This window comes from Haliaeetus leucocephalus, unplaced genomic scaffold (assembly GCF_000737465.1).
Source record: "Haliaeetus leucocephalus isolate CR32 unplaced genomic scaffold, Haliaeetus_leucocephalus-4.0 Scaffold840, whole genome shotgun sequence".
Classification (NCBI taxonomy): Eukaryota; Metazoa; Chordata; class Aves; order Accipitriformes; family Accipitridae; genus Haliaeetus; species Haliaeetus leucocephalus.
In genome coordinates this window covers 3,863,280-3,875,855 of record NW_010973276.1, presented here as the reverse complement: position 1 = coordinate 3,875,855, position 12,576 = coordinate 3,863,280, and the positions used below count along the sequence as shown (strand labels likewise).

The following is a 12,576-nucleotide window of genomic DNA, read 5'->3' as shown; positions in this document are numbered from 1 at the left end:
GCTTCAGGCATTTTTGTTGTCTGGTGGATTGCGTGAGGCAATTTAGGCTTTCTCTGGTTCCCAAAGGACAGGTCTGTTTCTGGGGACTTAATTGGCATTTGTGGTAGCCTTAGCATCCAAAACAATTAAAAAAAAAAAAAAGTAATTGGTCATAGAGAATGTTTTCTCAGCCTCCCTTGCCACAACAGTATGAGCAAGTATGTTAGCAGGACCCTCTGGGGATATTTGCTGTCATGTTCTTGTTCAGTGGTTACATAGATGCCTTTGCTGTCCTTGTTAACCAAAACCATCAACCAGCTGTAAACTTCTTGTATCCATATCTGTGTCTAAATGGGATAAAAAAAGTCCCAAGGCTTCAGTGTTATTTTAATGGATTTTCCCAGAAGAATTTATCTGGACTATCAAAATACCCTGTTGCCAAATGGGAACTGGAGCAAAAAAAACCCCCAAAATCTTCTGATTATTGTTTCCAGGCAATGATTTGTGTCTTCATTATTCATGGACAATAGGTCTACCAAACATAGTGCTGTCAGTCTTTGTAATTCAAATAATTTCAAATCAAAACTCTCATGTGTCATTGAAGTAGGCCACTGGTACTGTGTAAATATATTGCTGTAATGCACCAAGAAACTTCATCGTGCAACTAAAGCATGTCAACCTTTTGTAATCACTATCTAACTTACTCAGATTGAGGAGTTGTACCATAAACAATAATCAGTGGTAAACAAGGTAAGATTATAGCTATAATCTATTTTTTAAAGCTAGAACAATGCCTGGATTGCCTATTATGACCATGCAACCTACCCTGTCTTTACTGTTCTCTGCAGTACCATTGCAGTGCTCAAAGTAGTAAGTAATAATAATAAAAAACCCCAAACTTTAGGAGAGACTAAACCACTGAGCCATTTGCAGTGCTGCTGTAGGCTTTGCAGAGATTCTCTGTGTGTGCACCTGCGCCTGTGTGCAGCCTGTGCTTTGCTTCGGGGCTGAAACACAAGGAGAAGGACTGTTGGTTTAGGATAACATTCTTCTTGGTGTTCTTCTGAGCAATGCTGCGTTAGTTGGTGGGGTTGTTTTTTCTTCTAATTCACCAGAAGCAAAACACTACGAGGCAAGTTTAATTTCCACAGCCTGACTTCTGTATTTCTCCAGCTGATACAATAAGGCGTATCATAGCTGTTTTATCCAGCATTATGCATTCTTGTTCTGTGAATGCTCTTCCTCCAGCTGCAGTGTGACTCCCCAGGTTGTGGGGGTTTCTGTTGCCAGCAACTATCATTCCTTTACTGAGCTGTACCCCGCTAGAAAAACGTACAAGTTGCATTTAGTCACCTGGCCCCACTCAGCTGTGCCAGGTCAAGTTTGCTGGACTAAGGCTTTGCAAGATGTGCTCCGTGTTGTTAGCTGGTAGTGAGGCACATTTCTGACTGGGAAAGGGGGTGGAAGATCTGAGAACTGATCAACCTGTCTTTGCTAGTGGAAGGCTTTGATTGCAGCCGTTTGTCTCCTGTTGTGAAGGGCAGATGATAAATGGGGTTAGGCTAGCCCAATGTTTAGATGACATTCATGGGAATTATTCATCTATGATTGTTATGGTGAGGTCATGTGCTGTGTCCCATGCTATGCTGCTGTGCCAAGAGATTTATTTTAATAGAAGCCTTTAAGTAACTGGCATTCTTGCTAATCATGGTGCATCTGCTTCTCTGGGTTCCCTGTTATGAGTAATTTAATGCTATTACTTTAGCTAGAAGGGATCTGTGTCACCATCTGTCCTGGAAAGCTATTGATGGGGCTGTGCAGAACATGGAGTGTCATCAGCAGAGGAGAGGGACTTCTAAAGGGATAACTGAGTTTCCTGTTGTAGTACAATGTAAGATGGTTTACTGTGATTACGGCTTAGATAACTTGCATATAAAGGCTATTAGCTACTCTTTGATTTTGGTGGGGACCATTCCTCAGATATTTATATAGAGGGAAGATACTGTTGTCAGTTAGTAGCAAGTAGTAGTAACACAGGTAATTGCGAAATAAAGTCTCTAGTTCTCATAGGGGTATGGGTCTATGAGGCTGAAACCTTCAAGACTGACCCTAAAATGTCTGCACATCTGCCACTCCCAGCAGACAGATATTCTTTGGAGAGGGCTTGCCAGACACTTCAAGCCAAATGCTTTCCTAATCAATGGTTATTTTTTAATTGTTGTTTACAGACCACTTCTTGTAACAAGCCCTCTCCATGCTGTAGCTGAGTCACAATAGACATGAAGAGGCTATATGGTTGAAAAGCAAATTGCTCTTCACTTCTGTAAGTGGTGTACTTTCACAGTACCACTTAAGCGCAGAGTATCATCCTGGTCTCTCAAGTGCATGTAGCTGATGTCTTTATTTTTATTGTCTGAGAAACGTATCTTCTTTTTGTCTTTGTGACTGGTTAGTAATTGTACTGTTCACCATCTAACCTGGCTTTTTTGGTCCTTCCTGACCTCACTGTTGCCTTCTCAGCAAGCTAACCAGTAAGTATGAGACCATGCAGGGCTGGGAAGCAGCTTTGTGTAGGTTTATTGTGTGGAGTTTTTCTTTGGTCACGCTATCCTTCCCAGTGATAAGTTACGTTGTGTTTTGAGTATAAATTGGCCTGACTCAAAAGTCCTGGCTGAAAAGATAGTTTGGGACATAAACATTGCAGCTCTGATTTTTTTTGTTTTTGTTTTGTCATGCAGAGGTGCAGCTCCTAATTCACATTCATCTAAGAAAATGTTCTTGCTGTCCCTTGTCATATCTGATGTAGATAAGTGACAAGCAGGAGGAATGTGTAAGGCCAAAATTTGCTTAAGGCTTGTAACTGGGTGAAAGAGGCTGTGGGCTGGAGTTGGTCATCTGGAAAGGCTGAAGGAGGAAGCATGCCCGCTCTCAGAATAGGGTTCACGGTCTCCTGCAGGTGCAGAGAAGTGAATACAATAATCAGAAATCAGAAGTGGAATGCGAACTGACTTCTGCAAAGTCTCAGTTAATTTGGGTTTTTCCCTTCTTCCTTCCCTCGCAAAGTGTTGCAACCATAACACCGTGCCACCTGTCACATCTCCCATGATCAGACAGCTCTGTCTGAGAAGCTGAGTGTCAGCATTACCAGGTCATGTGGAAAAGCTGCTTATAGAAGTATTCATGTAAAGCAAAAAGTGGCCGGTCTTGCAGGTTCACCAGGGTTCTAGCTGTAGAATGAGAACCAGGCAGCTCATCTTCATGTGGAGAGATTTTTGTCAAAACTGGCTAAACAGGGGAAGGAAAAGTGGAGAATGTTAGCGTTAGCTGTATGTGTCTGGGATATCACTACTGCTGGGCTTCAAACCAGAAAGGTTTGAGCAGAGGTCCTCCTGAGCCTGGATCCAGCCCCATAGTTACAAAGGAATCGGAGTTTGTTTTTCTGAACTGCTTCAGATGTAAACCATTTCTTCTTGTGTTGAAATAAAAAAAGATAGATTCCTCAATTGAAACCAATGCAGAGACTAAGGATGTTTCATCCCAAAAGATGGGTAATACTGATGCGGGCGTGGATCAGAACAGTTCTGTTTGGGGGCTGAGGGCATAGGCAAGTGTCTGTGTCCTGTTCCACCCCAGCCTGAATCCTTCTGTCGTGGAGAAGTCACAGTTCAGGAGACTGCCAGAGCCTGGCTTTGCTTTGAATGCTTGTCTTTAGTCTTCTCAAATGGATCAAGTTGGGGAGAAACCTCCTGCTTTGATCCATCTTCAATCCATTAGGAAATGCAACAGAAGAAAAGAGAGGGTTTGGGGGAACTGTATTAAGCCAGGGTAACACGATATTGCAAGGTGGGGTGCTAGGGGCTTCAATAAAAGGGAACACATATTGCAGGAGAGCTCCCTGGCTGCTGCTGATCTGTTTGATAGGAGCTGAAGTCAGAATTGGCAGCACAGGATCTTGAACCTTCAAACTTATGCTCATGGAAGCAGCTGGCCCCTTGCATAGCCCTCTGAAGAGCTTCAAGAGGTGGAGAGCTGCAAGAGGAATGCCAGGCATCAGATGTGGCTCTGAAAGGAAGAATATGAAATTGCATTCTGAGAAAGAAAGCCTAGAGAGTGGTTTTATCCATTTTCATATCAACTATGGCTATTAAAACAAAATAAATCTTCAGTGTTTTGGTTTTCTAATTCAATACAAGCGTTTGTAAATCTGGGGACCCAGTTTTGTGTAGGTCCGGCTTGGCACAGTCATAGGAGATGCTGAGTCCACTTGGTGCTGTGGATTTCTTTTGAAATTGAGAAACTCCTAAACATGTTTCGGTCCCAAATGAGGGCTTGCAGATTTGACGGGAATTGCTGGTAGCCGTGCAATCTAGAATGGAGTTTTAAATGCAGCTGATGTACGATTCTACATGTGATAATTTGGCATGAAGAGAACCTGTCTTTCCTCTGCTTATGATTTCCATGTGCTTCTGCCCTATAATAAAACTCTAGATCTCCATAATTTGTATCAACTGTTCAGAGCAGATGCTGTGCTATTATTCTGTCTGACACATTTGCTATGCCTGCTGGGTTATTGCCTTTTCTGAGACCTTTGAATTAACCAGATTTTTGGGTCATCAAGATTGTTTAATGTTATTGTCATAAATATTTGTACAGGACTTGGTCAGTGCTTATATAAGAACTGAAAGACAGTAATTTGTTTTAAGAGGATGTGTGTTTTAATGAACTGCCAGCTGAATGTTAGAAATGAACTGTAAAAAAGTGCTTTTCTTTTGCAGAACTATTGCAGTTTGTGGGGTGCAGAGAAAAATGACTATTTAGATTCTCAGTTATTTAGATTTGTCAGTTACAGCTGCTTAAATTTAAAATTGCTTGAGAGCTCTTTAAAAAGAGGCCTATTTACTTCTAAATGGCTGTGTTGGCTTATCATCCTGTCCTCAAAAGATGAGAAGCTGATCTCTTGCATCTCATTAATCATTTTCTGTTAAACCATGTTATCCTTTGAATTGTTGGTATGCTGAAAATGGGAAGTTGTTGTTGTGTTATATTTCACAGTTGATTCTTGTATAAAATTCCATTTTTTTTTCTTAACTTCCAAAGTATTGTGCTCTCAAATACAAACAATAAACTCAGAATACTAACTATGAATCGGTTGTTTGGAAATGGTGAAGGTTATACATCATCCAATCTGCTGAAATGTGTCAGAAATGAATAAATATTTGGTTTACCTCTAGCTCTTCTCAGAAGCACTGAAATTAGTATTTTTTTTATTGAAGGAATTTTTGCCAGGTTTCTCAATGAGCGACAATACTACAAATAAGCCAAAATATGGAAGCTGCCAGGGGGTGCTGTGTGCGTTCTGGCAAACTTGGGTTGTTTCTTCTAGGTATCTTAATTAGCAGAGCATGGTCTCCAAGCTGTTCTTGGAGAGCTGCTGCCATGCCAGACCACAAGCAACAAGCCCCCAAATCCTGTGGCTTTAGGTCATAAAATAGTCTTTAGTACTGTGATGTTGTGCTGAGTGTGTGTATGATTCTTCACACTGATACAACGCCACAAGAACGTGCCAAGTCGGACATACTCCCCTTCACTGTGTCATCTGCTGATGCAAAAGATTTTTGTGCTGTTGGGTGGTTCAAAGCTAGAGCCAAGGTTTAGTGTGCTCTCAGGAAGAGCGATGTATAACCTGTTGGAGGAGCAGGAATTGATGTGCCATTAGGTCTCCATTCAAACTGTCTTTTAGTGTCCAAATGCAGATTTTTACAGGATCCCTAATAAATAAAATCTCTGTTCCTGTGTTGGCCAGATGAGTCTCTAAATCTTTCATTTATAATCTCTAGGTTTGGTAGTCTTACTGTCAGGGTGCTGCTGCAGTTCTGCTGTCCATATGAAGCTCTGCTCAAACGGAGTCCTAGAAAACATCCCCAATGTTCATGTCCTTTGAGACCTTGGTATGTACAATGCACTGGAAGAATTAACTATGTGATATATTTTCCCTTTCAGAAAAAGAGCAGAGAGGAGACATGTGGGGAAGGCAGTGGAGTAGAGATCCTGGAGAACAGGCCGTACATGGATGGACCGGGAGGCAATGGGCAGTATACTCACAAAGTGTACCACATTGGTATGCACATACCCAGCTGGTTTCGGTCAATATTGCCCAAGGCAGCTCTGCGAGTTGAAGAGGAATCGTGGAATGCGTATCCTTACACAAGGACAAGGTAGAACTTAGCAAAATGTCCAGAGCTGTTTCCCTGTTTTAGGGGTAGGACTTGATGTCACTCTGTGTGGCAGCGGCATCTCTTCCATCTCCAGTAATATCCTTTAGTGAAACTGGGGTCAAGTTCAAAAATTCTTACACAGTGCTTAATCTCAGGAGTACAAGTGTTGCCTGGGCTGACTACGTACGTACTTGAGAATTTGTGGCTGGTTGCTCTAAAATGTGAGCTGTTTTGTCTATCAAAGTGTCGGAAATCTTGAATGGTTTTTATTTAGTCTTGTGTCCTGTGCTGCATGTTCTGCTTAACATTGCAGATATCTGATAGCTCAGTGAAGTTATAAATGTACACAGTGATGGGACAGTTGTCATGTTGAACACTGTCAAGTAAGACAGGGTTCATTTGTTCTAGGGGGGAAAGTGTTGGGAGAGAAAAATCTTAATAAATAAATCTGGTGCTTCTTTTCTGGGAACTGTCTTACTGTCATTTAGCTAGAAAATAACAAACCTACATCCTATGGTTTTCACCCTGAGAAGGGATGAGCACCAGAGGCTCTGTGGAGCCCTCTGGGACCAACTTGTTCCAGCTGATTTTGTCTGGGAGGACTTCAGATACCCTGGAATAAATAGCCTTTATAAATAGCTCTGGTTTAGAGCATTTGCCCTTTTTGAGGCTTACAAGTCTGATATTGCTGTCATCATTCCTAATAAAAAGTCTTTAATGGATGTTTTTATTTTTATCAAAAATCTAGAAAAGTTTCATAGTTCTGTTTTAGCTGGTCTCTACAAGTGACATAAGTCTGGGAAAAGGTGGGGAGTCAGGTGGTTGCTCATGACTAAATATAATGGAGCTGTCTGACTTTCAAGTGACTAAAGTCCACTTCCAGTGTCTTTTTATCTATTCTTTTGAAATGCCCATGAGTCAATCAGTTGGCCAGGAAACCTGGCACTGCACAGAACTAGTCCGTATTTTATTCTGCCATAGATTCCAGGCAAGAGCTCTGATTTTCTGCTGGCAGAGGTGCATTTCCAGGGTGTGCTTGTATTATTATCTGTGTCATAACATATTAGAACAGCGGCCGCAAAAGTTATCTCCTTGCTGAAAACTGCTCCTTTAAAAACAGTCTGTCCTGATAATAGTATCCTGGAGGAGACGTTGTCAAATTAAGTTGCAGGTTTTTGTCAGTGTCTCTGCAAAGTGAGATGACTTGGTGGTCCCCTTAGGCTTTCTACTTGCTTGTTGCCAGCTGGGAAGTTGTTTCTTGGTCAGTGTGGGTGCCTGATCTCCAGTAACTGCGTGGGGTGCATTGGTATCCTCTCACTTGTAACCCATGTAAGACCTCATAAGGAGTACATCCCTTTGCTGTGGGCTTGGGGTTTTACTAAACCAGAGCTGTTCCACTGAAGCCACATGCCCAAGGTGAGCTCCTGTCTTAAGAAGTTATTAAAGAAAATCTCTTTAATCTATACAGTTGGTATTTTAAGCATATCTGAAGTAAAGCATGAGTGAAGGCTGGCTTGGATTTGGGGCTGATTTTGTACATCTCAGGAAAGCATTTTCTCTGCTTGCCAAGCTGAGCGGGATTTACTCTAAGCTGCATTGTTCTCGCCTTCAGGTATACGTGTCCTTTTGTGGAGAAGTTCTCCATTGATATTGAAACATACTACAAAACTGATCCAGGAGAGCATGTCAACGTGTTCAACCTTTCTCCTGCAGAAAAAAGACAAACCATTCTAGGTGAATAGCCTTTTTCTTTTATTTTTCCTTTATTCTGCTTATTTTGGTTTGGTTTTTGGTTTTGGGGTTTTTTTGGCTTGGTATGTCCCATCTGCCTGTCCATCCCCTCCCTAAACACACACCTGCACTCCTGTCACTGTCAGGCTGCAGGATGGGGTTCCATCAAGTAGAGAGAGGAGACCTGAGTTCTCCTCTAGGCTTGATGTAAATCACATAGAAATCATTTCAATTTGCTGTCTGTAAATTGAAGCTGATGCTTTCCTGTCTTACTTGTCCCCAAGGGGAGTAAGACATCTAATGATTTTGGGGGTAATAAGTAGAAATAACCATAGAAAAGGAAAGCATTGCTTTATAATTGTGTAACTCCTTTGCATATATGAAAATCATTCCTATCTGCACTTCTGAAACATGAAGACATATTTCATTTTTGCTTCCTGTCCTTTTAGTCTTGCCCTCATGCAGGTTAACACTTCAGCTTTGCAGCTGTCTTTAGAAGATTGGGTTAATGAGCCTTATATATGTAAGGATTTAATGAGAAAAGGCAAAAGGGAACATCTTATAAAAAGGCAGAGAATGGCAAGTGTCATAGTGATTCCTCTGTCTTGCTGTTCATCGTGGTCTGTGGCCATGGCACTTGCCGGAGACCTGGCTGCGTGGCAGGGAGTGCTGGCAATTACAACCACGCAGGACTGGAGCATCCCTTGCTCTGAAGGTGCTGGGACTGGAGAATTGTTGAGCTCAGGCTGACTTCTGTCAGTCCCAGGCTGGCTTCTGTCAGTCCCACGCGGTGCTGGCCACAGTGGGAGCTCTGGGGAAGGACATCTAGCAGCTGCGCTGGCTGTGCTTGAGCACTGTTGGCGTGCGGGACACGGCAGCAACCCCGTGCAATTTTACTTGAGTGTTAAGAGATTTAAACTTCTTTGTTTTGAACTTCAGTGTGACTGTCCTCGTTCCTAAGGCTATCTGATCAGGCTTTCAGTACTGAGCAAATAGGCTTGAGTCATGCTGCCTCACTGAGAAGTGTCAGAAGAGCTGTCGTTTCTTGGGAAGTGCAATCCTGTCCTTCAATCCAAACTTCAAACGCTTCTGCTGAGGTCTGGGGTGGGGGCTGCAGATCTTTAAAATACATTCATTCACTCTGCTCCCATTGCAGTTTCCACTTCTCCATTGTTGAAGTGTTAATTAGGACCTGAGTTAAACTTTCTGCCTCCCATAGTAAGTCTGGTCTAACAATAGCATGTAAGGAGCTACCAGTAACCTCACTTGATGGACTCAAAAGATAAGATGTTCAGTGGGTAGTGTCTTTTCCATAACAGTGCTAAGAAAGGGCAGGTCTGTTTAACAGTCTCAGATGAGATAGAGCTGCAGCACTGTGAATGATATTAGAAAAGCTGAAAGATGGAATGTGCAAAAGATCTTTTTGGAGCTGGAAAGGTGGAGTGTGCAGATCTGCCAGGGTGCTGTGAATCTGCAGTCACTGTGGGCAAAAACATCTATTTGGAGCAAAGCCTCTGTTTGCTGGAACTGTGTGTACTAGTTCCTCTGGCAGAGCTGATCACTGTCCAGCAGCAATGTATAAACAATTTAAATATCAGTTGTTTAAGTGTAAGTAAAAAGAAACTAAATTGCTGTAATGCTTCTGGTACTTACTAAAACAGAAATAACTCCTGAAAAATGGTATTTTCTTCTTTTGTTCAGGAAAAGGAAATGTCTAACTGTTTCTATTCTCTTTCTATAGATCCTATTGATATTGTTAAAGATCCTATCCCTCCACATGAATACAAAGCTGAGGAGGATCCAAAGCTATATAAATCAGTGAAGACTAAAAGAGGCCCCCTCTCAGAAGACTGGATTCAAGAGTACAAGAACAACCCTGGAAAATACCCCATCATGTGTGCATATAAACTGTGTAAAGTCGAGTTCAGATACTGGGGGATGCAGTCGAAAATCGAGCGGTTTATCCATGATGTTGGTGAGCATTTATAGTCTTGGAAAATTCACTGTCAACTCCCTAATGTTGTTTCTGAATTGAAACACAAAAGTGAGGTATGTGCAATGTATCATATCCCAAGACATGTCTGTGAAGAGATTCTCAGATCTGATTACTCTCTTGCAGAGCTGTGGGTCAGTTCAGAAAAAATCCTGTTATTCTATCACTTATAATCATGGTATGTATGAATCCAGACCACATGTAGCCACTGAAAGGTTTTCAAGTCCTGTCTAGGCAAGATCTTGCATTCTCTTTTTTTTTTAGATAAGGATTTGTCTGTTAAACTTCGCCAGATCATTTTCAAAATCTGCCAGTTTTCTTTATTGTGAACAAAATCCTGAAGGGCTGCTCAAAGAAATAAGCTTCACTTCTGAGTCCTAAGTGGTTCCAGAAAACCACTCCCTGGAGGGTCCCTAGTTTCTGCCTGCCTTGTGACAGGGCTAGTGGGTCTCTGTGGGACCATACATCTCTGTCCCCCAGGCTGCGCTGTTCAGGGCTCCCCACTTCACTGTGCTATGATCTATCACGGGTCATTGACAGCTCTCAATTCTGAGTAAAGGTGCTGCTTTGACGCATCATTCTTAGTCAGTGCTTTTAAGGAGGTATTGTTTCTGTCCCAGAAGTAACTAAGTGGAGACAGTGCAGGTGGTAGCAGTGCTGGCAGTAATTTGTTCTTTGCAGAAAATCTATAACACAACCAATAAGAGTTTCTGCGCCTTGCCTGGAGGGACAGGATCTGTGGCCAGGTGGAAAACCTAAAGAATTTTTTAAAGAAGCAATCCTATCTCAAAAAAAGTGCAGAGCTATGGCTGTCCTCTGGCACAGAAAAGACCAAAGAAAGGCTGTGTAAAGGATACTGCCTGCTTTCTGTACACAGTAAATCCTCCTACATGACCACTACAGCTGTCCTTTCTATATGCAAAACTTCTTTGAAGTGCCTGATGCTAGCCTAAGTCAGTAATTTTATAGTTCTTTTCAGTCATACTGTGCTCCTGAGAGCTAATGTGGAAAACACTGATAGAGCAGCAGAGAATGGTGTGCACCACTCTCTGAATAGTCACAGGTTGCTTTCTTAAAGCTCCTTTGGTTTTACTTTACCCCCAGATGGAAGTTTTCACCTGTTATAGACTGTATTACAAGTGGCTCTCTGCAATGAACTCCCTTGGCATTTCAGTGACATGGGTTAATTTAGTATATACTGCAAAACATGGGGGCAGAATAACAACTCCATTGTATCTGTTAAATGAAAAAGAAGCATGTGACTCTTCCAGTTGTTCGGAGGTGTTTGGCTTAGATTAGACTGTGGTCCCTTAGAAACGTTTCTTTTGTATTTCATGAAAGATTGCCTGCCATTTTCCTCTTGATTGAGGCTTTGCAGAGAGCCGAGCCAGCTCATTGTCTGCCTTTCAAAAGCGTTTCCACTCTGTTATAATGATGGCAAATACTGTTTTTCAAAGTGGTTAAGATGCATAAAATCAAAAAAGTCTTTAAGGCAAGACAAAGTTGAGTGAGTGAAAAGTGAAAGCAAAAGCTTTGGATATCTACAGATGTGTAGCCTTCCCCTGCCATGGGATAGCCATGGGGAAGCCATTAGTGAGTGGGAAAAGTGCCACAGCACGTGTACCAGAGACAGCAAGGTATGAGGTTGTTTAAGTTGGAAGCAAGCTATGAGGATGTTTAAGTTGGAAAGATGTGGGCTACAACATGACTGACCAAGCTTATATGCTGATCCCAGTTTTGGGGTTTCAACTGGTGACTGAAAGCAGATGGAGACCTTTGTGCATTGTGCAGCTGATGGTGGACCCAAGCTCTCAGGTGCCAGAGATGTTCTTGTGGGCCAGTCCCTCCTTGGCATTTTTCTCTTGGTTCCTCTGTTCCCAGCTCCTGCAAATTTGTTTCTTGGGAAATTAGCCCGCTCTGTGCAGGGCCGCCAAGCCAGTGAGAAAACAGAGGCAGAAACCAAGAGCGGGATCCAAACTCTGCCCAAGGAGGAGAGCGGTACTTAGTGGTGCAAACTAAAATTAGAGAATGAGTTGAAAGAAGAACCCATCTGAGTTAAATGATGGATGGATTATGATACGTAGAAAGACTACTGAGCGCAGAGGGAGTAACTCTGGGGGATGGTGTTGAAACATTCTCAGTCTTACTGAGTGCAGTAGCCATTTTTTCTGATGACTAATTGGACAGTTACTCAGTGCTTTGACAGCCTGAGACACAGACTAAAATTGTGGGCTATTAGTCTACTTGGCTGTAATATTTGTGTGCTTTTTTACTCCTTTCCCATAGAATTTAAGTTTAATTGGACTGGCGATGCGTAATGTTCTGCTCCCACTTGCTTCCTAATGGTGCACGTGGGTTATGATTCTTTTGTTGTTATACAAGTGTGTTGACTGTGTATGGGTTATTGATTATATACTATGGCAAAGCATGTTCCCATCCCAATAGCTGGAGCTTTGTCTAAGCCACTGCGCCTTAGGCCAAATGTGCCCAAATTGTTGCACAGTGATGAAGTGGAAGTGGTTTTAGAAAGCTCTTTTGCAGAGTTTCTGCTTCTTTAAAGCACTCAGGTGAGAAAGTTCATCCAGAAGGGCACTGCGGGTTGGGGCCTGCAGGTAGAGTTTTGTCTTTTCAAGGGTAGGCAGGTTGCAGTTAGCATGA

General features: G+C 42.3%; 1 protein-coding gene across 2 annotated transcripts in view; it reads left to right on the top strand.

The window, feature by feature from the left end:
- PITPNM2 (phosphatidylinositol transfer protein, membrane-associated 2) overlaps nt 1-12,576 on the top strand; it is a 70,013-nt gene that overhangs the window by 10,658 nt on the left and 46,779 nt on the right. For both annotated transcript variants that reach the window (XM_010582218.1, XM_010582219.1), the window contains exons 2-4: nt 5,980-6,194; nt 7,807-7,928; nt 9,667-9,900. In XM_010582218.1, the coding sequence (XP_010580520.1) occupies nt 5,980-6,194; nt 7,807-7,928; nt 9,667-9,900 (571 nt within the window). The remainder of the gene's footprint in view (nt 1-5,979; nt 6,195-7,806; nt 7,929-9,666; nt 9,901-12,576) is intronic.